Below are 26,721 nucleotides of genomic sequence, written 5' to 3' on the forward strand. Positions count from 1 at the left end.
AGGCTGGGCGCGGAGATGGCGGGCGCAGGCACCGCGGCGGTGCCCGAGGGACGAACGCGCCCGGCCGTTGGGGGAGCGGCCGTTGGGGGAGTCCCCGCCCCGCGCGCGGCGCCTCAGCGCCCCCCGCAACGGCCGCCCGCCCCCGCCCACACACGGGCGCCGCCGGGGCACCGGGAGGGGAGGGGAGGAGCGGGGCGAGCCGCTCGGCCGCAGCCGCCTCGCTGCGCGCCGCCGTCGGGCTGCGGGGTGTCAGTAGCCCCCCCGCGCCGGCCGCTTCCGTCAGGCGGCGACCCCGGGCCGGGCCGGGCCGGGCCGCGCCGCGCCCCCCCCCCCCCCCCGGAGGGGTCACCGCTCCGCCCGGGCGGGGAAAGAGGGAAGGCGTGCGCCTTTAAGGGAGGCTCCGCCTCCGCGCTGGCTCCCGCCCCTTGCCGTGCGCCAGGCCAGTACGAGCGGGCGAGAGGGGAAGGCGGGAGAATGCGAACCCCTCGCAGCGCCGCTAGCCGCGCCTTATAAGGGCAGGGCCTCGCGCATGCGCGCAGCCCGGCGGCCAGGGGCGGGGGCTCCGAGTGGGTTTTGCTTCGGCGGCGGCACCGCGGCGGGAAGGGGCGCGGGACCCCGCGGAGGGACGGCCCGGGCCCGGCCCGGCCCGGCGAGGCGCTCGCCCCTCACCGGCCCCCGCGGCGCCTCGGCGCGGCCCGCGCAAGCTCGGCCCCCGGCGGGCAGAGGGGCGGCGGTCGGCGGCAGGAGGGAGCGGAGCGGAGCGGGGCCGCCGCGGGGACCCCGCGCCCGGTGCGGGCGGCGCGGCGGCGGCGGATGTGCTGCTGGCGCGGGGGGATGATGCTGGCGGGGCCGCAGCTGGTGGCGGGGCCGGCGGCGCCGGGCGGGGAGCGGGCCCGGCTGCTCTCGCTCTACGTGCAGGACTACCTGGAGTGCGTGGAGTCGCTGCCGCTGGACATTCAGCGCAACGCCTCGCTGCTGCGGGAGATGGACACGCAGTGCCAAGGTGGGCGCCGCCGCGGGACGCGGCCTCCGCCACAGGGCACCGGGCGAGGGGGGAGGGACGGACGGACGGACGGGGGGGGGGGGGGGGGGAGAGGAGGGCGGCCGCCCGCCGCACATGCGCCCGGCGCGGAGGGGCCGGAGCCGGGGCGGGCCCAGTGGGGGGGGGGGAGAGGGGGGGGGGGGAGTGGGCCCCCTACCGGGGCCTGCGCGGGGCCGAGTCCGCGGCGGTGCCGGGGCGCCGCGCTCCGCGTCTGCCGGGGCGGGCGGCGGCCGCCGGTCTTTCCCGGGGGAGGGCGCCCCGCGGCGGCGGCCCCGCCCCGAGGGCGGTGGGAGCCGGCGGTTCCTCGCTGCCCGGCGCTAGGCCCCGGCTCCCCGCGGGGGCCCACCCTGCTTCCCCCCCACCCCCCCCCCGCCCGCCGGGCAGCCCCGCTGGCTGAACCGTCGGCCGCGCTGCAGGAGGCGGGGGCACGGGAATCGGGTGTAGGGCTCCCTCTGCCCCGCCGCCGTGCGGGGGTGGGGGTGCCCCGTGCCGGCGGAGCCGTGCCCCCGTCCCACGGTAAATCGGTGCTCTCCGGCCCGGGGCGATGAGGGCCGGCGGGGGGCGGCCATAAAGTGTTAGGTGCGTTCCCTCGGGTCACGGAGAGGGTCCGTCGAGCGGCGAAGTTACCCTGAACTTCAGCCAAAGAGGCGGCTTCTTCCGAAATGCAGGTTAAATACCGGTTACCGCCGTGCCACCTCGCACGCTCTTGGGCTACGCGGCTGCGGTATCTTTTCCTTCCAATTACTGCCCTGCCGCCTAATCGTGAGACGGGACCCGCTCCTGAAGAGCGTTATTGCTTGAAGTATGCCGCAGGGGCCGAGCGGCGTGGACCCGCGGCCGGAGTGGTCCCGTGGGTAGGAACTAGAGCCGTATCTCCCTCCCCTCCTAATGGGAGGCTTTCTTCAGTATGGGTGGGAGGGGACAGTTAAGGCCTTTCAGACGTTAAACGGGCCACCTCAGAAGACGGCTATTGTAAAAGGATTCTTTCAATTATCTTTCTAATTACCCAGGAAGATACATAAGAACAGGCTTTGGTAAGTTTTCTGGGCTTTTAAAGTCTAAAGGGCAGAGACTTGTCTGCAGCATTTTGAATTCTTAGTCGAGGCTGGGCTGCCTCGCAGGCTCTTTACCTGATCTGTGCTGACTAGCCAACGTTCCACACCTGTCTTGAATAGTTTCAATCTTCTATTTAGGCTGTATCTCCTATATGTATTCCTCCAGCCACTAATACAGTTCTGGGCCAAAGCAGAAGTTTGTTGCTAGTTTTACCACTGTTTTAAAAAACAACAACAAAAAAAACCCCAAACCCTAAAAAATGGATACAAATATTTTAGGCCCAAGTCTGAAGATGTAAAAGCAGTGCTATATAATTTCAGCTATATAATTTAAAGGTAGTGATAGTTCACGCAGGAGGGACAAAGCCACTGCTGTGCTTGGAAAACTGAAATCCTTTTAGCTTTTATTAGCTACACCAAACTTAATCAGATTATCTGTAATAAACACTTGGCCTTGGATTGTGTTGGGTTTTTTGTGGATTTTTTTTTTTTTTAACAGGGGTTTCAGAGCTATTTAGTTGGATGAATGGATGCCTTCTCTCACCTTACGGACCAACAAGGAGTTTGGTGAACTTGCATCTCTGTCAGTCCAAAAGTTACTTCCTCTTTTTAATGGATGGTGATCCATTTAAAGTGTTCAGCATATTTTCACAGGCTGCATCTAGGGAATAATCAATGTAGGGTGAATGTTGTTCTCTGTCACGATGTGAAAAAGCGAACAGTTATTGCTTGTGGGTTCTTCTGGGCAGGGCATTCTCAATATGGGAAATCTGTGTAACTATACCTACACTCTCCCCCACGTCCCCCTAAAAAAAGGCTGGGTGGGAGATAATGTGACTGCAGAATATTGTACTCTGGTTATGCCTTTCTAGTTCAACAGCATACAAAGGACCTTACTCCATGCTTTTCAGGAGCAGAGAGTAAGATTTTTTTATTTTTTTTTTTTTATTTTACTCACCCTGTCAGGGCAACAGGCAAACGATGCAGTTGAAGATGCAGGGAATCAAAGCTTGTGTAGCATTCTTGATAGCTGGAATGGTAGTATTGAGAAAAAATAGGTTAAGTGATTTACTGGACAGGCAGAATAGTGATTTTTATCTTTCCCTAGTAAAAGTCTGGAACAGAACAAAATGCTGTTGGCTTCTGTTGTCATACAGGTTTCAGAATTTATAGTAAAAAGCAGCCGTTCATGCTTAAGGAACTGTTTCAAGATGTCAACAGGAAAAAAAAAATCACTGTGAACAATGTTGAGATAATATCTATGCCTTCCATTTAGCACAAGCTTGAATCATTTCACAACTGTACAATGCAGACAAATTTAAAAATGAAAGCCAGTTTGTGAAACACAGGTCTTTAGTAAGAGATAGATTGTACTGCATATCTTCTTGCTTTAGAAGTAAATAGGTTAGTATCATTCATAAATTCCCTGGCCTGTTCAGATAAAATCCTTAAGTTGTTTCTGAAGGAACCAGTACTGTATCTAACACTGCATCAGGTTTCACTGTCAGTGCTACTAATCTACTTCCTTCCACATTAGCAATTTCTCTGTCTTTTATGTATAGATCTAGCGTAACTTTTGGTCTGGAAAATATTATTTTGAAATCCAGCAATACAGAACAATAGAGTACAGACTGGCTTGTAAGGCATTTGTTAATCTCATATTTGGGTTCATTAAACTTGCTTCGAAGTACTAAATTTTATGAAGGATTCACAGCACCTCAGCCAGTTATTTTGCATGACTTGCAAGAAGAAAAGCTTAGAAGTCAAACTGTGAGCCACTCATTACTAGTTGCTTAAAAATATCTTGTGATGCACTAAACAGTAGGTCACCTATTCTGAAAAGTTCAGCCTTGATTAAAAATGCAACTTTTGCTGGAATTTGTTTTGGTAATAGGAAAAGCATTTTGAGTGGTTTAAGTTGATTTAAATCCTGATTGTAAATATGATATTGTGTGACTTCAGTTGTCATATTCTTTTTATAACTATGTCTACCTGAAAGTGTAATACCAAACCTTTAGATGAATAAGAAGGGGAAGGCACAGGACCTGGATATCCTGATTCCAGACTGTTATATATCATGATATTATAATGATTATATGAATTCTAAGTTTCTTCCTGTGATACAATAAGCTATTGCTTTGGTTAGTAGACTAGGGTTTTGGAACTACTGGTAAGGACTCTTAACAGAAATTCCTGCTTTTTCAGATGAAGGCAGGATCTGGACTATCCACACTCCAGCAGTTGTGGTCCCCTTTCTTGGGTTATCCTTTCTTTTTCCAATGGCTAAAATAAGCTTGTTTTTTTCTTAGAATTTGAGAATTTTTTCTTGCAACAGATTGTGATCTTAAACATTGATTTGATGACCACGTGCAACATGAATAAAATATCCGATCTAGCCCACTAGGGAATACTATAATTAAAATTTGTACTATTTCTCATCAGTTAGAAATACATGTCTGTATTTTCTTGAGCATGTTTCATCTTGCGTAATTATTCTTATTATCTTTATTTTATAGAAGCGCTAAAAGAAATAGATGATGTCTATGAAAAATACAAGTCTGAAAATGATCCTGTTCAGAAGAAACGCTTGCAGCAGCATCTTCAGCGTGCATTAATCAACAGCCAAGAACTTGGAGATGAAAAAATTCAAATAGTTACTCAGATGCTAGAACTGGTAGAGAATAGAGCCCGGCAAATGGAAACACACTCTCAGTGTTTTCAAGATCTGTCTGAGAATGAAAAGCCTCTAGAAAAGGCAAAGATGGAGTCCTGCCAGCCAGAGAGATCTTCACGTAGACCTCGTCGCCAGCGAACCAGTGAAAGCCGTGATCTGTGCCATATAGCAAATGGTATTGATGACTGCGATGATCAACCACCTAAAGAAAAAAGATCTAAATCTTCCAAGAAGAAAAAACGCTCCAAAGCCAAACAAGAGAGAGAGGTTTCACCTGTAGAATTTGCAATTGATCCCAATGAACCAACTTACTGCTTATGCAACCAAGTGTCTTACGGCGAAATGATAGGATGTGATAATGAACAGTGTCCTATCGAGTGGTTCCACTTTTCGTGTGTTGGACTCACCTACAAACCAAAGGGGAAATGGTATTGCCCCAAGTGCAGAGGAGACAATGAGAAAACGATGGACAAATGTACTGACAAATCAAAAAAGGATAGAAGATCGAGGTAGTGAAAGCAATTCATGTTTTAAAGAGTTGCTCCTTTTATATTAAAATGTTTAATTTCCAGAGAACGCTGTTTTAGGAAATGCATAAGACTATGCAATAATTTTTAATCTATAATATTAATGGAGTATTAAAAGCTGTTATACCTTCTGTGATCTTTAACTTTCTGCACTGAATAACCAAATAATTGAAACAGGGTGGCTTCAGACTTTCACAGAAGACATTACAACATATGGCGCTTGGTTTCAATTTAACCCCATTAGTATTTTAAAGAACCTTGTGAATCTTGAAATAATGGTGGTGGGAAAGATACTGAAGAACTCTTCATGTTATGGGAAAGGCATTGAAAGGCCTCACGTAACTGCTAGAATCATAACAACTGAATTTGTTCTTTATCCCAGGTCTTAAGTTTTCAGTTTTTCTGTTAACATCACACATTTGGAATTAGGGGGTTTGAATTCAGCTGTAACTGTAAAAGTCTTCCGAGCTAAAAGCAGACCTCTTCAGTGACTTTCATATGACCAGTATGTTATTTCAAGGAAGAAAATACTACTAACTTAAACTTTTTTTTTTTGTCAATATTAAACTCTTGTCTTTGTGACTTTACACTTGGGAGTCAATTTTTGGATATGATAGAATTATGGTGTATACACAGTTTTGGATGTTCTTAGTACATTTGGGTTCTGTTGAGCATCCTGATGTGGTGGTTATTGTTTAAGATGGTCTCTAATGCCAAAACTATTTCCTTGATTGTTCATGTTTTGTCACTGCCTATATAAGACTTGAAGTGGTAGAAGGGATCCCTTGAGAGGAGGGGATACTGACATCTCAAGAGAATAGAAATTGCAGATGTGATGAAATCTTCATCATAATCGATCTCTAGAGAGCTGAAACATGACTGGTGGTCTCTGGGATGTAAACTTTGGTTTTCCTGAAGCGGTATTTGTGTATGTGTGTGGTCACACCTGGGTTTAGGCACAGCACCACAGTTCTTGGATTTGGGCAACTATCTAAAAAGCCTGAAGGCAAAAGCTTTCAATAAAAGTTTTGATAGATAATAAAAACCAAAACATAAGCATGACTGGCACAGAGCCAGGAGACAAATCCTAGCAGGTTTCTGCCAGGCTATGTAACAGTGTTGTCTTGAAGTATGCTGGTAGTGTCTAAATACTACTTGGGTGGTTGTTAAAAGTGAACTTCCTCACCCCTATGCCGTAGAGGAGGTAGAAGAAAGATGAAAACAGCTGTTCGTGCTCCTTTGCAATGGGAGATGCTAGTAGAGAAGTGACTGGTGTACCAAAGGTTGCACCTAGGGTTCCTGCTCAACAGTGTTCTTGAGACTGCTTATGCCTTGGTGGGCTTGGCAAGGCAGACAGAGCAGCCCTGCAGGGCTGGGTGTGGGGTTTATCTCTAGGTGGGCTGCAGGCACTTCAGAAGTCCCCGCAGGTCTCTGCTCTGTGCTGCTAAGATCTCCCTTGACTGCACAGAGGTAGAAGCGACACCATCTCTGGCCAAGCCTGACTGAAAAGCAGTTGTGCCGAGTTGGGAGCAGCCCAGAAGGCAGATGAGGAAAAGCAAGCCACCATGGATGAATGCCATCAAAACTCCCTCCTGCATCTCCACTAGAGGGCTGTGACGGCCGGGGCTGGATGCGTGGCGCTTGGCATAAAGAAAGCCTCAGTGCTGTTGGGCCAGATGGCATGAATCAATGTGCAGGACTCTGAATATTACAAGCTATGTAAAATACCGAGCCTGTTTCCACAGTTATGATCTGATTCCTTAACAGGATTTAGCATTTGCAAGTAATACTAGTTAACATATGGCAGGGGAGTCTAAAGCCAGTGTTTTGAATTTTTGCCCTAAAATTGTAGGTTTATTAAGTAGACTAGTTCCACTGGGGAGAACTGTACCACAGTAAGCAAACAGCTCTTGCAGGAAGCTACTGTAAGGTAGCTGACCATCAGCAGGGTAGGAGATAAGGTAAACCTTACCCAAGGCCCTGTCTTGCTTTCCAGGCTTAGTGGCTAATCTGCAGTTGCAAGTATAGGCTTCGTGAGTGGGCTGGATCATGGCTACTGATGGAGAATGATCAGGCAGCTGTTGGAGACAAGTGTTCTAAGTCATCCTCTGTGCATTTTACTCCTTTTTCTATTTTTGTACGGCTTAATGTTTTTTAAATTTCCTTCTTGGGAAGACCGGTTGGAAGGCTTGGGCTGGGGATTGTATTGATGTCTAGTGTCTACATAAAATGGTGATGCCCCCTAGTATTAAAAAAAACCCCATCACTTAAGTAAACACTGAAGTCGCAGAACAAAATAGAATTGAAATTGTAACTATTAGCATTACTAATTTATCTTTAAAATTATTGCTTGAAATCCTACAGGCTAAATCAGGAATACTTTTTTCCAAGGCAGAGGAGAAAGCTGGGAGCCTTATATAATTGTTCCTCTGGAATAATTGCTAAAGTAGGAAGTGTATGCTGTGGCGTTACAGAAAATTTTAGATTCTGAAAGTGGTCCAGATAAATATGTCTAATGCAGGGATGCTTTCTTTTATGGTAATGGCCCTTCTAGTAGGGAACGTGAATTCTCAAGGTTTCCAGTGAAGATATTGCTGGGGAAGCAGCACTTGCTTGCCTAATATGTGAAATTGCTCAAATGCAGAAATAATTCCATTAATAAGCAGATTAGCAGTGTGCCTTAAATATACATGGGTGCATCTAAAATTAGCTCTTAAATACTCTGGCTAATTTGTTGTTAAAACATACATGAGAAAAGATCTGATGTTATCTGGTATTTAGCATTTCACCACCTTTTTTAACCAAACCCACATTTTGTGGTTTTGCATCTGTTTTCATAGAAGATCAATGGTAATTGCTGAAGACGCATGTAAGATGCTAGTATGAAATCAGAAAGGTAAGTAGAGAACTCCTACGTTGCTTCTTAATGTTGAGTTCCTTTTCTTAAAGGGATGAACCTCACTAGTGAAGTGAAAATGAAAAGTAAACACTGTTAAACCAGTTCATCTTCAAGATATGTATTGACTGTCATGAAGTAAATCTACCTTCTTGCAAAAAAAAATATATCTGGGCAACAACACTTTGGAACTTGATAGACTTGTATGTAACACACAGGAAGCTGCTTCCTCTTTGTGCAAATTAATGCTACATCCTAATTCAGCATAGGTTACATTTTGTTTTCTTGAAGGTTACAAAAATATGGTGCACTTCCAAGTTCTTGCTTTTTGCCTTTCAGTTTTGAAGTAATGCAGGTTCATCAGCTGCAAAAGGTCCCCATGAACTATTTAAAAAGAATGGTATCAGAGCAAGAGTATTTCTTGATCATTGTCCCATGGACCAGTTTGATTAATCTTGACAGAAAAAATAATTTAATGAAACCAAACTTTAAAGCAAAACAAAAAATGCACCTAATAGAAAGATTGCTGTTTAAGGCCATATTGCTATCTCTAGCAGTTACTGCTTTTTGGGGGGGTTCTGGAATTCTGGCAGGTCTGGAATAGTACACAAGATTAATACAGGCTTCCTCCAGTTGCTGTGTATTACTTTATTCTGCTGTGTAAGCTGCCTGAATCCAAATACAGTTAATTACCAGCCATGATAGGTATAAATTCTTTTAAGTGTAGTCTTCTGTATGCTGTTGTATGTTCATACCTGTTGATTGCTAAAAAGCACAACAATACCTCTATATTTAAACTAGTTTTTACTACATTTCCCTGCCGAGCATTAACTGATCTACACATCCAGAAATGGTAATGTGGTATCAACAAGTCTTGAAACTGGTAGGGCAGTAAGTGAAATGCCCCATTCTTCCTTGAATTTATCTAAGGATTTTCTATTTTGGATGTTTTTTCAGAGCTGAAGTGGGCCTTTGTAAAGATGGCTTTTCCTAACTTTGAAAACTTTTTCTTAATTTAAAAGCCTCTAACTTCAGCTTGAAGGAAACTACTACAGGTTGTCTGAATTCATACTTAAAAACGAGCAGTTTGGCACTTCTGTGGCTTGTACCATTTCTGACTGCAACAAATCTGATTCTTAAAGTCTTATTCTGGGTTTCTATTCTTTCAACTCAATTGGGCTGAACTGCACCCTGTTTGCTCTCCCCTAAAACCCGACCAAGTCTATTGGAACAAAACTGCAGTGACTGCCACATCAGCAAGTTAAGGGCTTAGAGTTCTTTCTCCCTCTTGTCTGCATACATATTTCTTTTACTAAGAGGTCTTAACTCCAGTAGCTCTGCAATTCTTTGACATTGTCACCTCAGACTGAAAAAATACCACAGGTTTCATATAAAAGCCCAGCCTGCTTTAAATGCTGCAATCTAATCTAGACCTTTTATTTTTTTTCATACATACCTGAATCTAACGATGATAAAAGCCCCTGCAAATCATGAAGATACTTTATCACACAAGGTAGTATGTCTGAAGTTCTGTGGCATATTTCAAAGCTAATACTATATTGGTAGCTATTGCTTGCTGAAGCCTGCTTTAAACTCAAATGACAGGTGTATGAGTCCTGAAAGGCAGCCTGTCTACTTGGTGAGTCTCAGCAAAGAAAGGTATTGTGGGCAAAGAAAAAGCAACTTGTTTATGCTATAGCTTAGAAGTAGCGTATCTTCCCTCTGTCAGGACTGGCTAGGCAACCCTGGCTGGTCTCTGCAGAGGAGACTTGAGGCAGGCCAAGTATAGTTTGACCTGTGGAATGCCACAGACCAAATAAATTAACTGAGATATATGTTGGGAAGATCTGCACTAGACCAGTCAGATGAGGTTAGGAAAGCAGTAGCGCTTACTCTTTTGTGAGTTTCCTATAGGAGCCTAACTCAAAGGTTGAAAACCTTGAACGGAGATGTGCATACCCCTGCAATTCAGAGTAAAGCATCTGTTCTTTAAGATACTTGCTTCTTATCTTACTCACCTCACCTGTCAAAAGTTCTTTTGAGCTACTTTAAGCAGTTTCCTTGACCATTATGGCTTTCTGAATTCTATTCGCAGTGCACAGCTTTTATTGGGCACAGTGAACAATTACGTCTCTGAATAGCTGTCTTTAAGAGATCCAAAATGCTACTTGTGTCTTTAATTATCAGACAGTCTAGTTTTCTTCAGGTTCTTCCTGGCTGCTAGTGGATACTTCTCCAAAGAAGTCTTTTTTCAGTGGATTGGGTAGTTGGTTTTGCATCTGATCCTTTCAAGATGATGAGCAGGGGTGTTACTCAAACGCACAAGAATTGTTTTTCTGTCCAGTGCTAGTTAGGTAGGACATTTTGCTGTCAGTGGTAAAACCAGATGTTACTGTGCAACTATTCAAGTCCCACAGACTTACATATCCTAGAAGGAAAAAATATTTCTTTTTACTATTATCATGCCTTTTTTGTAGTACATGCCATGAAAGAGTTGAAAAAGTTTTAAATCCTCTGTTTTGTGCCAATTTTCTGATTACCCTGCAGTCTTTGGAACAGCTCGAGGATTATGGATTTCCACTACAGCTGGCCAGTAAACAGTTCTATTTAGTTAAAATTCTGGCATTTTTTTTCATTAAATGAAGCTGTCATTTGCCTTTGAATCCAAGTCTCTTCTTAAGATAAAGATCATACTGCATCTGAACCCTTTCTGATTTTTGGTTGGGGTAGAGTAAGAGTTCTAAAAGCTTATTTTGAACAAATTCTGCATTTTTTTCCACCTATTTCTGCATTCTTTCGGTTAATCTGGTAGGGCAAGCTCAGTTTTAAGTCAGCCATTAATGTTTTAACTGCAAGTATTAGACTAGACTGCATCTCTGTTCTGCTGCAACTGTGTTCTCGCAGAACATTACTGACTATAGCATGGCCAATTTTGTAGTTCAGAGATGCACTTCATACATTGCATGCTTCTTTTTTTCTTAAGTATACATCAAGGAGGTTATAAATAGCATACACACAGATTCAAATTGTAATTACTTCTGTTCCAAAGGCCTGTTTTCCAGTGTAGGGATTAGCGCTTAGTGGGCACACAGAAAATAAAACCCTCCCCAAAGTTTTGCTCTGCATATTTATGGAGTACCTCCACTGAAAACGGTAGAACTGGTGAATGAATTTCACTACAGTGATTAGCTGCGCATGTTAAGACTAGTAGAAAGTTACAGTTTATAGTTGGAGGAATAGGGGGAGGGAGCAACTTGGGTACTTCTGTAGTTGAATGTAGCGTGATTTAAGAAGCCTAAAAGGAAACTTTCATCTCCTGCTGAGAAACAGAATAAAATAAAAAGAATTCTAGAATCTTTGAGAATAACTTTTCAGTAGAGAAGTTAGGATAAAATCCTGTCCCAATTTAAATAAAATTCTGTTGAGCAGGGTTCTACCCAGCATACAGATTTCCAGCTTCCTTTGACTAAAGCCTAAAAAAAGATTAAAGCTCCATGGCAACTGCTATCTTAACTTCTGACAGCCATAGTATAAATTACATCTTGGAAAAACCTAATACTGAAAGTTTTATTTAGGTCACCAGTCAGGCTGGGAAATGGTAGGCTTATAGATACCACCCCAAACTTCATTTTGCCCCTGCGTGGTATCAGTGAGGCAGCGATTTTTGCAGGAGGCAAACTGGATGCTATATAATTACATGCAGTATGAATTTAAAAGTCTGTCAAGTTTTAGGTGTGTAAATGTGTTTCATACTTTTGGGGAAAAGACTGAAATATACTTGAAATTGTAACCTTCCAGTGAGAAATACAGGAAGGTTCATCTGGGAGGCAGCACCCCAGACAGGTACAATGTGAGGTTACCACGGTAGCTGCATTTGCTGGCAGTGGAGGAACACTATTCGTTTGGGGGTTTGTCTTTTTTTTCTTGGTTTTTGTGGGGGTGTTTGTTTGTTTTTTATGGAGAGGGGAGGGACCTGGTGAGAGGAGGTGTAATTAATTCATTTGCCCACAGGTGCCCCAGCATTCATACTTGTGCCATGGAAGCTACATGTCCCTTTTGGGCTTGTATGGAGATACTGCTTTCTTGCTGTTTGAGGTCAACAATGAATAGATTATTATTTTGAGTAGTGGAAATGAATATAAAAGGACATTAAAAGTCTAGAGTAAAGGGAACCTGTGGTAAACAACAACAACGGAACTCCCCAAATTTCTGCTATTCGCATGAAGATTATCTGGTACTGTTATTTCCTTAGTTTCACTTCCTTGTTCTTTGACTATTTTTGACCCTGTCCTCTCTGGACTATGTGCTTTTCAGACCTTGAAGAATGCCTTTAATTGTTGTCTGAGGAACACTTTATCGGAGCCATTAAAATAGCCTGGTGCGTGAGACAGGAAGAGATTGGTAACTGGGATCATCGATTCTGCTCTGCAGTGCAGGGACAAAAAGGGGGGCTGCATGCTCCATAACCTGTCAGCTGCTGCTGGACAGACACAGAATTATTCTGAGGCTCCTTTTGACCTCATCAGATAGCAAAGTTTCAGTCTTCAGTATCCCATTTAAAAGGAGGAAAGTACCCATCATTTCTCAAATAAAAATAAACCCACAATAGCATCAAAACCATACTAGAGTTGCAGCCCACTGTATACTTATGTTATTGCTACTTAGAAATTTTGCCTTGAAAATGTTTAATACTAACATGCCATCTATTACTGGAGAAGGATGAGAAACAGAATTGTAGAAGCATTACCAGCATAATAATCAGTTTTACAGACCTGCAAGTAGGACTGCTTTTGCCCTTTCCTCCAGCAGCTGGAGTTTGCTAATCACAGTATGATGTACGCTTTCATAACCTGGAATAATGGTATTCTGGTGTTCAAATGGATCCCAAACTTCTATCCTGTGAACACATAACAAAAACATACTCAAATACATACAGACAGTAAATTCTAGAAGAAAAAATCTAAATATGTTTTTTCCCCAAAGGTGTAATAACAAACAATTTTATTGTCAGTTGAACACAGTGAGTTGTGTAAGTTAACCAGTAGCACTGGGACATGGGTTGCAAGATAATTTTGCTACTAAATGGCTTTTGGGAGAGTTTTTAAGAAGCTTAAAAACGGTTCATGACTTGGATTTCTGAGTATCAGTTAGATCATTGGAATTTCTGCATCGGTGAAGAACTCTCCATGTTAATTTCATAAAGCTTGGAAATGTTGAATAATAACTGAAATCATGCAGAAACAGACCATTGAGCATTTTCTAAGTAAAAATACATACTTTGTTGGCTAGGACTTTCAGTGCAGTAATCTGTAATCTAATGATCATATACACCAGAGCGGCAAATTCATCTATGTTATGATTAGATTTTATTTAACAATAGAAGGTGAGAATAATTTTAAGTCTTTCCCTTCTTACACTACTGAAATATTTGTAGTAAACTGCGAAGGTACTTCTGAATGATTTTATGCAAAGAACGTTGCAATAAAATTTGTGATTATTTTACCAGAGCTATTCTAAACTCGACTTCAGAAGACATACCTCCCCATTCCCAAAGCACTGCCAGATCAGGTAAGTTAACGGAGTATGTGTTCGTTCTTATGCCTGTACAGCAGTTGGACCTGCTTGCTGTGGGGAGTGTACTTAATGCGTTAGCTGATGAAGCTTTACAAGCCACAAGGCTCGTCTTCCTGTAAACATGCTATGCGCTTTTGAAACCTGCTTGAGGATAAAATGTAATGCTTCCTTGAAAAGTGACATTTTAAGTATTTAAATTTTTCGTTAGAGAAATCCTGAATGTTTTGTCACACGCTTGTGGCTGTTGCCACGGAGACAGAATTGGTTTGGGGGAAGCAGGTCAGACATAAGTCTCGTATTTAATAAAATTTTATTTTGCTAACACCTCTCTCTTGTATTTAATGACTTGTCATCTGTACTTGCTGGCATGAGGTACAACAGCAGAGAAGAAAGCACCCACAGATTTCAAAGGCTTTACTTTGTGGAGTGCACCAGAGTAACTGAACTGCAGCTTTGGTAACTGCCAACTGTAAAGGGCTGTTAAAAGAATTAAATGGACTAAGAAGAAATTTAAAACTTTTCTTAATAATTGAAATCATGCGAGTCCCTCACAGGAGGAATGTCCTGGCTGTAACCAGAAACATTCCTGCATCTAGTCTATCTCTGGATGAAGGATTTTAAAAAAAAAAAAAAAAAATCCTGATATTTTGGAATACAGCCTCTAGGCAGACGTTTATTCAAAAACCACAGTAGGAAAAAGTTGTTATTAAATTAAGATCATGCTAGTATGCTTGCCAAAAAAACAGATCATTTGATAAGGCTCCTTCTTGAGCCTTACGGCCAAAGTAAATCTGCATATAGATATATATAAAAATGTGCCCAGATTATAGTCCTAGTTTTCCTTCTCACTAAAGTAAGCACAGCTTCTAAAGGGAATTATCTGATTAATATAAAAATGACACACTTCCATTCAATTCTTTATAGTTGAAGCTAAGTTTTTAGGCTGACTGTGCTTCCAAACAGCTTTTATTTTCCCACTGATACAAACTGATATTATTTTCTAACAGCTTGTGCCTCTCCTCTCTGCCCGTTTCTCCAAAGGTGTTGTGCAAACATGCTCTTCAGCAGATGCTTCATCTCCTATTCAACAGCCTGAATAACTGATAAGACCGAGGTGCAATTTTAAATCATGGCCTTGGCAAAATACGGAATCTGCACAAAGGAGGTTCTGTCTCTGTCCAAAAGCTGGCTCTATTCAAATAATAAAAAAAGCCATGAACACATAATGATCTTGAAACTCTATATTTTTGCCTCACATAGGAAAAGTGAGGAGAGCCTCTCGGTATAAACTCCTGAACTAAAGCCAGTCATGCAAATACTGACTAATTTGATGGCATTAACCTCATTCCTCTAAGATACTGCTTATGTTTTCAGCAAAATACCCAAGTTTCTACTGAAGGCCTAAGTGTATCAACAGAAAGCATCTAACTACGGTATCTTAGCTGAAGTCTTCTAACTTAAGGCTTTAAAACATGGCTAACCTTCTGCTGGGTCAGGGTTCTTAACACTCCATGGGAAGTAACTGAAGCAATAACTGGTATTGCTATTTCTGCCATGCTTTTGAACCACGTAGGAAGATACAATATTTAATGGAGTGTTGGGAGTTTCAGTTGAAGATGGTGCTCATATTAAAAAGTCCATTAAAATAGACTGTATAATAGCCTTGGCATAGTTTTATTTCAGTGTATCATTTCAAGCAGATCACCATGTATGCTGTTATACTTGTAAAGATCACGAAACAGCACAACTGTAGAGGCTGACTGGACTTCCAATAGCTCTAAATAAACGGCATGCATAGCTTCACTCAGTTGTCTCTCATTATTACTGTGCAAGCCTTAAAAACACTAAATTTCTTCTAAGTCATAATATGAATATAGGCACTGGAATCCTGTCACCTTCTGCTGGAATCTCACTGGGTAGTTGGGAATGGCTGGCTGCCTTTCTCACTAAATTTTCCCAAGATCCCTTTATTTTGTTTGATGCTTGGGCTTCTAAATTGTACCTTCTTAAGCCCAGAGTCTCCCTGTGTTGTTTGTGTTGCTGTGATTAGATTTTTACACCAGAGTGCAATTATCATCATCTACTTCAGCTGGGAAAAGAGGGGGCCATTCACAAATAGCCAGACTTAAAACCTCAGTCCCATAAAAAGAGAACACTGCTTAATAAAGATGGCACACAACAAAGCCTGATTTCAAACAAAACATGCAACTCTCTAGTAATGACTGCCCAATGTTCACGCTCATTTCCAGTTTAGAAGATCAGAACATGTAAGCAGAAACTAATGCATTTGTCACTCTAAACCATCGGTTATCTGTCATTTGTCTCATTTCTTAAGGTAGCAAAAACCTCGCAAGATGACCAATCATAGTTTTATCATACTTAGTGAAAGGATGCAAGTGAGTGGAAGAAAATGATGTAAGAGTCATTTTGTTTGAAAAGATAAAGTAATTTTTACAAACATAGTAAATCCTTGACTTATCAGCAGAAACACAGAATCTATTAGCTTATTCTTTGCATTTCATGAAGTTACTTTATCAGCATTAGCCAGCTTCCTCATTTTTCCTTTCTGAGCAAGTGATTCAGTACAGGAACTTGATGGTTGTGGAGTGTACCATTCATGTAATAACAAAAGAGGAACGTATTCAGGAGTTTACCCACTTTCCATCATGACTCCAAAACCAATTCTACTGGCATCATCTTTAATTGTCAAGCACTACACATCTGGCTCATTTTTCAATAATTTTTAACCTAAAATTTAGAAAAATAGTAATTTTAAGTACCTGTCAGATAAACACCTCTACTATTAATTTGATATTAGTCTTAAGGGATAGCACTTTAATGATTATTTGATATAGTACAATAATCATTGAAAATAAAACACCACCAATGTTTGAAGAAAGTAAGATCAACATGTCACTAATTTTGCACCATTGCAAAAAACCCAAATCTGATTAATAAATAGGAATGCTGTTTTAAGACAAGTTAAGTAATTATATGCTCTTCAGTTTTGGAAACCACACTTAAGGGTGGAGGGAGTTCAAATAAGTGACAAGATAGAGGTGTAGAAGACAATAACTTCTAATGAAAAATAGAACAAAGGCTAGAAACAAGAGGACTGAAGTCAGTAGTCCTCAGTAATGTGAGAGTTTGCTTCTGAGAGGAAAGGGATAATCTGTCTAAGTGAAAAGGACGATGATCAGTGTCCTTCAGATGGAGTACTGAACGTTTAAATAAGACACTAGGGAGAAAACAAAACAAAAAAGAACTGCCCAACCATAATGACAGTGAAGCACTGGAATGTATTACTTTGGAAAGTAAAGATCTCCCGTGATGAAGATGCTACAAGACAGGCTAGACAGTCATGTCAGCATTGGTTTAATTATAACTGATCCTGCCCTTGGGCAGGGGAAATGGATTGGATCAGCAGTTCTTGAGGTGTCGGAAGGCACTGACATATCCTTGGAGGCCCAGACAAAGCTCCAGGAGAATTTAATCTGATTATTTCTCCTTCTTCCAACCTTTTCCCCTGAAAGTTCTCTCTGAAAATAATTTGAAGAATGTAGTTATTTTCTCTCAGCCAGCAGGACAGGAGGGGAGCAGAGCCATCAGATCCACCCTACCTAAGGGCACATTTTGAGCATCACCAGCGGCCAGCTGGGTGGACACTTGTTGCATGTTCCTTGCATTCCCCTGGCAAAAGTGAGCTGAATGGTGTCAAAGGTTATGCTGCCACAGCGGCACAAAGTCCATGGGGATGGCTGACCCTTCTCTTCCCAGCAAAATCCAGATCCACAGCTGAGGAACATTTAAAGGCGTAGGATGTGAGGAATGGTGCAATTTCCCAGGGGCATCAAGACTAGGATCAAGGGGAGGAAGCTTCTAATTATACCTGGCAATTCAGGTGATGGCTGCAGAACACAACTGCCCAGGGACAAGATTCTAGCTGTTGCACAGAAGTAGCACCTATTTGCTGGAGTGAAAATAGGGATGTTTGTATATATGAAGGGCCTATTCTATTACAGTAGAAAGATAGGCCCAATAATAATAAATTTCAGTACTGTTGAAATGAATGGCCTCCTAAATGGATTTCCAGCTCTGCTTTCTACTTGCTGCATATGTATTTAATTAATAACAAAATAACGATATTCTCCACACTCACAGAAAATTTGATGGATGTTCAGGTATTTTAAGCAGCAAACCTGGATACTATGCTTTGGTTTTTACCTATTAAAGAAACAGTGGAATAATATTTCACAGTATTTTCTTTGATGAGTGTTAATTTTTGGTGGAAAGGACTGGCAAAATGAGTACATGAATTTTTAGCAATTAGAGAATATGTTCAGTAAGTAATCCTTACTGTGCTGATCATTTCTGAGTACTTTCGTGCAGATATTCACCATCCAAACTCTTGGTTATTTTTATAAATACCACATCTAGCAGTCACTTTTCAACACTAAAAGTGAATTTAAGCTTATAAAAAATAATACCTACCGCTCTGTTTTCTAAGTTTCACATATGATACACTCGATTTTCTCTTCTTCAGTGTAGCTGGGAAGCACCAGATAGTGGCCAATGTAGGTCAAGGCAGTAGTGTATAGAAAGAGGATGGATGTGTTAGTTTCAAGAAGACAGAGATGGCACAGGACTTGCAAACTGCACTCAGAGAGATGGTGTGCGTGTTATGAGCACACTGTGACCTAGGGAGCAGGAGATCATCTGGCAAGTCACTCAGAAGCTCAAGAACTTTTCTTTTTTATCTCATTTATATCTAATTTAAAATATGTACCCTTTTCTCAATCTTAGCATATTTATTTATATAACTACTTAAGTGGCATTGGTGTTGGTCAATGAACCTTAAAACCAAATGGACCTCTAGGCATAAGTCCTTTCATATGGACATATAAATTATTGTATATGTACACATATGCACTTGTAATAACTTCTCCAGCTGATCTGTCTGTTGACCCAATGCAGTGATGACTGAGAAAATCAAGGTAAATCATGTCAAATGAACACAGGGCTGAGACTATCTACAGTAAGTCAGATGGGAAACTGTTCATAGTAAAGCCAAACACAGCCTACCAGTGATAATGTATATATGCAGATGACAGTACAGAGCAAAAAGATTATTAATAAACTTTGCAAACTTGTGAAAAAAGGAATTCTGGTTACAACACAATGAAACTGTAAAATTCTTATTACAATTTAAAATTTGATCTTTAGGAAGAAAAGCTATAGAATTTCTGAATAGAAAATTAATCATCAGTTTAAATTAAGCAATCAAAAGGTGGACTTAGTTATGACCCCAGAACACTTACCTATTTGAGACCTTCCTGATACCAGATCATAATGGTAACTATGGAGTGAAACCAAGATAGAAATAAGTGACATAAAAAAAAGGAATACAAAGTAGAACAAAATAGCTTCTCAGCATTCTAACAGTTGTTACATAACATACCCATCAGTAAGCTGAACAATATTTTGAGATTTGAGAGAAACTGTATAAACATGATACATTAGGATGTTGTTTCTCACCTTTTCATCTCCGCTAAGCAAGTACTGATCAATGGCATTATGTTTTTCACTAGTAAGTTCCTTTTTTCCATTTCTTGTTTTACTTTCTTCTCCAGTCTCCTTTCCTGTCTTAATTTCCTTGCACCTTTCCCATGGGGTCCAAAGTTCTGAAAAAATATTAAATATTGATATTTGTCACCTGATACAACCTTTTGATTACATTCATTGAAGCAAAATTCCTCAGAAGGAAGGATGCACAATTTACCTAATAGGTGATCACTATAATTTTAAAGGCTTCTGGAAAATCTGCTTCCTTCTCATATTTTGTATATTGTGAGCAGGTGGTAATAGACTGCACCTTAAATAACTACTGTGAACAGCAATGGTAGATTCCAGATAAATTCCTTGCATCAGAAGTCAAAACAGGCTGTCTGCAACTCCAGACTTTAAGAGGTGAATGGAAAGTAGTGAGGAAAACTGTCAGTACGCTTACCTTCTATTCACCCAGGACTGCCTTGCCAGTGGACAAAACTTACGGATTACAGATGGAAAAAAGATTGGAAACCGGTGGTTTAGACTGATGTCTAGAGAGATGGTAACGCTACTTAAATAGTATTTAAGTGAGCATAGTCCCAATTCCTCCTTCCCACTTCTTAAGCAGCTAGGATCACAAACACTGGCAGTTGAAGGAATATAATAATTGTACATCATCAGTCTGGTCTTCATCTCTTTGATCTCCCTGCTTCAAGACAAGGATGCTCTGGCTTTAAGGAAGGTTACAGTGACCTCATTTATTTATTCCAATAATTCATATTTCAGTGCAAATCCATGGCCTGGACAACCAATGTTTCAACCGCAGGCCTGGAGTGCTACAGAAGTTAAAGCTGTCACCTGTCACTCCCTTGTTCATTCTCCTTTGGGGTGAAGTCTCCTGGCACAGGTCCCTGGCGGCCTTTGACAGAAGATGACCTGCCAGAATAGGTTGCTCAGGAGTTTTCTTTGTATTGCAGCTCAGCCAGCCCTTTACAAACCCAGTCTCTAAATTCCCAATGACAAAAAGGTCCCTGGCAAAACATCAGGATTCTTTGCTATCACATGAACCATGTTCTGGGAACAGCACCAAAAGATCTTATCCAAACATTTCTCACAGACCTCACAAATGCTAGAGAAAACCAACTCAGTCCAACAGGCACAGGGAAGAACGAGTTGCATCTTTCTGCTCCAGTGAGGTCTTTATTACTGTTAGAGGGTTTTATCCCCAGAAAGTGATTTCTTTTGTCTTCCTCCATTTCTGGAAAAGGGAGCCTTAGCTCACAGTTTAGGTCCCACAGCAAGCAGCTTTGAAACTAAGAAGTACAGCTGACCTTGACCAGATTTAAAGTTTCCACTCAGGTACATAATATAGTATAAAGAATTGCTTATTTTCAGATTTTAACTTTATTTAGAGACACTTCCATGAGTATCTGGTGGATTTCAGGAGAATGCCCTTTATGCTAATGAGTATTGTGATTCAAGAACATAAAAAAGTTAAGATGGTTGACTGAACAATCATTCCATTTAAAAGTACTTAGCAGTTAGTTGTATGGAGCATGAACATGTGATTTGTTCTATATATAAAACTTTGTGGATGATGCAGTCAGCGCCAGAGACAAACTCCTACCTATTCTCAGAGAGGCCAAGCAGTAGCCCTCCCTCAGGAATCCTGTACTCTTTACTTTGGCAAGGAACGATGTAATGACCTGACTGTTTCTTCACATAGTTCTTTTTCAAAAGGTCATAAGTTAACAGCGTCTAGCAAAGATATAAAAGATCCCCACCTTGCCTGCCTTGTGTAATTAATTATCTAAGGAAATGTCTTGTTTAATTAGGTTTTACAGAAATGTAAAAAAAATCCATAAGCATATACACCCCCCAAACTTACTTTCTGAGTAAATTTGCATTTAGTACCTGAAAAATGAGTGTCAGAGAATCCGGAAGAGAGGCAAATCCCTTGTCTGGAAAGACAAAGAGTTTTGTATCCCTCACCAGCACAATTTCAATGCTTTCTACAAGTCTCTTTTCCATTCTAACAGCATGGCATTTTGATTTTACTATGTGCCACGCTGTAATCACTCCAGCACTGAGATTTCTGCATACCACATATTTCCAAGATAAAAAAAACCACCAAACACTCACCAATCTATGATTCTGCCTACAGAGTTGTCCCTGTTATGTTTTAAAGTTTGAATTGGCTTGGTTTATGAATCTTCTGAACACTCCCATGACAGTGATCTCCAATTCCCCCGCATAGATATGTATGTATCCGGTTGCAACATCGGGTTGAAATCCTGGCCTCACTGAAACCAGTGGTAATCAGGAGTTCGCTTTTGGAGTTCTGATCTTTCATCATTACAAAAAACTACTTTTCTTCATTTTTTTACTATAATTTGGCTGAGACACATTCTAAAAAAGTCTCCACATCAAGGTGTTGCAAGGATGAGTCCTTTGGCTCTTTACGTTCAACTTGTTTTTAACTGGAAGATTCCAGCAGTGCTCAGCATTGTGTTCATTTATGTTAATTCTGAATCCAGCCCTTTGCAATGTGTAAACTACTTCAGAAACAGGCAAGGCAATTCAGGCACAAATTACAGAAATTAGTAGATTTTGCCCGTTCTTTTTGGCAGAACCACCTTTTAAGATTTCAGTCTTGTTTTCAAATGCAAGATTGTGCCTGTCATGTTGTCTTGTCTGCTACCTGCCCTAATCTGAAAGAAAGAAAATACCTGTGTATTTTGAACTTGACTGGGACAATTCTGCATAGCCACAATGTCTCAAATTCCATTTGTGTTTTTTTCGCTTGTTTGTAGCAACAGTCAAAAACTGGTCATTGATCTTTGCAGCCAAGTTCCACATTTGAAGGTAGATCTCTTCACCACAAAAGGCTAAACAAACAATTTCAGGATGAACACCTGTATATTTAAGGTTAAACTGAAAAAAAAAAAAAAGCATTTGTATAAAGGAATAGAATATTCTGCAATTAATACGTGTGTTTGTGGTTGTTCTGCTGGGACTATCTTGTGAGGTTGCTTGAACGGTCTACCTGGATTTTGCTGTCCACCTTTTTGGTAAGTACAAAAAGGCCAGGTACACAAACGTCTGTACTGGTGATCATTTCACTTTCTATGTAAAATACACGGTGCTGACCACTATGTATAAAGCCTGATGTGATCTGGCTTACAGAGAATGTAGAAATTAGCAAAATTGTCTCTCTGCAACTGTCTTACCACAACTGTGTTCAGAAGGAATATTTCCAGCTATCTTTGCCTGAGCTAAGCTGCACAGGTTTTAAGGACTTGGACATTTTTTAGGATAAGCCATTGTTGATTTTAATGCCATCAAATATATGTTTGGATCTCGTATTACTTACAAGAAGATACAAAATACATATTCAATTATAGATCTTTGATAATAGTATTCAGTTTACTGATAAAGTATTGAGATAGCAACAGGAGCTTGAATACAGCACTGGAAATCATATCTTGGTTTCCAGAATGTGGAGATTTTTAGGATTAGAGAGTACATTTCAGTGATAAGGAGCAATCATAACCTTTGGAACTTAATTTAAATTCTCTTATAGTTCCACAAAATTCGCATGAAATTTGGTTCAGATCTCTTGTATTTTCACAAGAATGAATATACTTTTTCACCACTTAAGTCCATCTCCTTTGTCACATGCTTTGTTTCAGAGCACTCAGATCACTTGATATTCATTATTTTAACCACATGGCACGCTGTTTTTCATTGCAATCTTGTTACAGATGTTCATGTGAAACAGTAGGAGATTAAATAATGTACCATGGTAAAGTAGAGGAGATTATTGAAACAGAATATGGAATGACAATATTGATAGTTTGAGATTTCCATTTGCATGATCCTTTCAGAAATGAATCAATCCAAAGAAACAATTCTCCTTTATTTAACAAATAGCAACAGAAATGAAACCATTCACCTCCAAGATGAACTGAAGGTAACTTGGCCACGTGCCTGTGGTCTTCAGATTCCAGAAGTATTAGTGTCTGGAATACAGCTGAATGCCACAAGATGATAGCCCAGATGATTAATGAAGCAGGTGCAAATAAAATCATTGCAGCAACCCTGAAGAGTGTGAGAGTATGCAAAGGTGCTAATGCTGAAAGGCATAATAGCCTGCTGCCCTGCAAGGAACAGCAGAGCTGGTCATAGCAAGGGGGAGGTTCCTAGAACACCACTACAGGCACTTCTGAAAAACAGTTGCTGTTTTAATTGGTAACACTATCTGAAAAGAAAATGTGCTCTCTCTCAAGAATTTTTAGGGTCAAACTCACCTCGGTGTAAAGCAAGGGCAACCCTGCTGACCCTTCTGAAAGTAATGGAATAATACAGAATTTGCTCTTGGAGCAGCTGCCAGGCATGATAGCATACAGGTACCAGAATCTGGAAGGTTTAATGGAGGTGTGAGAGCACTGAAAAGTCCTGCCTTCAGACGGAACACAGCTGGGTGAAAAAGTTAGGGGGGAAAGCCCAGATTTTTAGGACAAATTAAGCACCTAAAGTTGCTGGAAGGCTGCCAGTCTGATTTTCAAAAACTCCAGAAGAATTTAGAAAAGATGCTCTTGAAGATCTCACGGGCCACCCAAATATTTAAAAAAATTGGGCACAACTTCCTTTTCTGGAGAAGCAGGAATATGGTTTCTAAACATTCATTACCTAAAGATCACAAGGAAGTAGTCATTAGTCACAGCTTTTCCCTGAACAGTGGCCACAGAGTCTTGGAATATCAGATTAACATCCACATCTCCTTTGCTAGCACTGAACATCATGGCTTATTTTCTATTCCTGTACAAAAGAAGAGTCATTTAAAACAGAGAAAACATACCTGTAGCCTTATTCTGTCACATTACTAAATAAAACCTGAAGGCTAAGTGCATGTACAAGGAAAACAGAATTGTTTCCAGATGCATTCCAGACCTTGTTCTCACCAACAAGGAGGGGCTGGTGGGGAATGTGAAGCTCAAGGGCAGCTGTAGTGACCATGAAATGGTGGAGTTCAAGATCCTTAGGGCAGCGAGGAGGGCGCATGGCAAGCTTGCTACCCTGGACTTCAGGAGAGCACACTTTGGCCTCTTTGGGGATACGCTTGGTAGAGTACCATGGGATAAAGGCCTGGAGGGAAGAGGGGCTCAGGAAAGCTGGTTAATATTCAAGAATCACCTCCTCCAAGCTCAGGAGTGATGCATCCCAACAAAGAGAAAGTCAGGCAAAAATGCCAGGAGGCCTACATGGATGAACAAGGAGCTCCTGGACAAACTCAAACACAAAAAGGAAGCCTACAGAGGGTGGGAGCAAGGACAGGTAGCCTGGGAAGAATACAGACAAATTGTCCGAGCAGCCAGGGATCAGGGTAGGAAAGCTAATGCCCTGATAGAATTAAATCTGGCCAGGGACATCAAGGGCAGCAAGAAAAGCTTCTATAGGTACATTGGTGATAAGAGGAAGACTAGGGAAAATGTGGGCCCTTTCTGGATGGAAATGGGAGACCTGGTTACCCGGTACATGGAGAAGACTGAGGTACTCTTTGACTTTTTTGCCTCAGTCTTCACTGACCAGTGCTCCAGCCACACTGCCCAAGACACAGAAGGCAAAGGCAGGGACTGGGAGAATGAAGAACTGCCCACCATAGAAGATCAGGTTCAAAACCATCTAAGGAACGTGAAGGTGCACAGTTCCAAGGGACCTGATGAGATGCATCGGTGGGTCCTGAGGGAACTGGCAAATGAAGTGGCTAAGCCACTATCCATCATATTTGAGAAGTTGTGGCAGTCCAGGGAAGTTCCCACTAACTGGAAAAAGGGAAACATAACCTCCAATTTTAAAAAGGGAAAAAAGGAAGACTCAGGGAACTACAGGCCAGTCAGTCTCACCTTTGTGCCTGGCAAGATCATGGAACAGATCCTCCTGGAATCTATGCTAGGGCACATGGAAAATAAGGAGGCCACTGGTGACAAACACGGCTTCACTAAGGGCAAATTGTGCCTGACAAATCCAATGGCCTTTTACAATGGGGTTACAGCATTGGTGGATAAGGGAAGAGCAACTGATGTCATCCACCTGGAATTGTGCAAAGCATTTGACACTGTCCTGCAAGACATCCTTGTCTCTAAGTTGGAGAGACATAGATTTGATGGGTGGACCACTTAGTGGATAAGGAATTGACTGGATGGTTGCATTCAAAGAGTTGCAGTCAATGGCTCAATGTCCAAGTGGAGAGCAGTGACAAGTGGTGTTCCTCAGAGGTCAGTATTGGGACTGGCGCTGTTTAACTTCTTTGTTGGAAACACGGACAGTGGGATTGAGCACCCCCTCTTCAAGTTTGCTGACAACACCAATCTGTGTGGTGTGGTTGACATGTTGGAGGGAAGGGATGCCATCCAGACAGACCTCAACAAGCTTGACAGGTGGGCCCGTGCGAACCTTATGAAGTTCAACAAAGCCCTGCACATGGGTTGGGGCAATCCCAAGCACAAATACAGGCTGGGCAACAAATGTATTGAGAGCAGCCCCGAGGAGAAGGACTTGGGGGTGTTGGTTGATGAGAAGCTCAACATGACCCAGCAACGTGCGCTTGCACCCCAAAAAGCCAACTGTATCCTGGGCTACATCAAAAGAAGCATAACCAGCAGGCTGAGGGAGGTGATTGTGCCCCTCTACTCCGCTGTCAAGTAGACCCCACCTGGAGTACTGTGTTCAGCTCTAGGGCCCCCAACATAAGAAGGACATGGACCTGTTGGAGCAAGTCCAGAGGAGGGCCATGAAGATGATCAGAGGGCTGGAGAACCTCTCCTACAAGGACAGGCTGAGAGAGTTGGGGTTGTTCAGCCTGGAGAAGGCTCCAGGGAGACCTTATAGTGGTCTTCCAATGCATAAAGGGGGCCTACGAGAAAGCCGGAGAGAGACTTTTTTACAAGGGCACGTAGTGATAGACAAGTGGTAATGGCTTTAAACTGAAAGAGGGTAGATTTATGTTAGGTGTGAGGAAGAAGTTCTTTACTGTGAGGGTGGTGAGGCACTGGAACAGGTTGCCCAGAGAAATTGTGGATGCCCCATCCCTGGAAGTGTTCAAGGCCAGGTTGGATGGGGCTTTGAGCAACCTGGTCTAGTGGAAGGTGTCCCTGCCATGGCAGGGGGGTTGGAACTAGATGATCTTTAAGGTCCCTTCCAACCCAAACCATTCTATGAAAACTGGTTAAAGCTGGTGTGCGCACAACCCAGTGCAAGAGGTATATGACAACATCAGGTCTATACTGTCAGAATCAACTAGATGAGCAAGGTACAGAATAAACCCCAGAGGATCTGATGCAGCCCTATTTGGACTTTTTATAACAACTATGACATGACTGGGAGGGCAATCTTGCTGCTCTGGT

General features: G+C 42.2%; 1 protein-coding gene across 4 annotated transcripts; it reads left to right on the forward strand.

The window, feature by feature from the left end:
- Positions 1–321: 321 nt before the first annotated feature.
- ING2 (inhibitor of growth family member 2) lies at positions 322–14,115 on the forward strand. 4 transcript variants are annotated; one of them, XM_049797059.1, is made up of 4 exons: positions 322–1,003; positions 4,614–5,280; positions 8,139–8,194; positions 13,701–13,726. In XM_049797059.1, exons 1-3 carry the CDS (start codon positions 814–816, stop codon positions 8,182–8,184), a joined length of 903 nt encoding a protein of 300 aa, XP_049653016.1. In that variant the 5' UTR covers positions 322–813; the 3' UTR covers positions 8,185–8,194; positions 13,701–13,726. The 4 variants fall into 4 exon arrangements, with proteins under 4 accessions (XP_049653016.1, XP_049653020.1, XP_049653008.1 ...); XM_049797063.1 differs by lacking the exon at positions 13,701–13,726 and adding an exon at positions 10,742–10,760; XM_049797051.1 differs by lacking the exon at positions 8,139–8,194 and having other exon boundaries at positions 13,701–14,115.
- The last annotated feature ends 12,606 nt before the right edge of the window (positions 14,116–26,721 follow it).

This window comes from Accipiter gentilis, chromosome 3, assembly GCF_929443795.1.
Source record: "Accipiter gentilis chromosome 3, bAccGen1.1, whole genome shotgun sequence".
Taxonomy (NCBI): Eukaryota; Metazoa; Chordata; class Aves; order Accipitriformes; family Accipitridae; genus Astur; species Astur gentilis.

Coding starts and splice junctions, on each gene's coding strand:
- ING2 (XM_049797051.1), top strand. CDS start 814: ATGTGCTGCTGGCGCGGGGGGATGATGCTGGCGGGGCCGCAGCTGGTG. Junction 1,004..4,613: donor GATGGACACGCAGTGCCAAG/GTGGGCGCCGCC, acceptor TTTATTTTATAG/AAGCGCTAAAAGAAATAGAT. Junction 5,281..13,700: donor AAAAAGGATAGAAGATCGAG/GTAGTGAAAGCA, acceptor TTATTTTACCAG/AGCTATTCTAAACTCGACTT.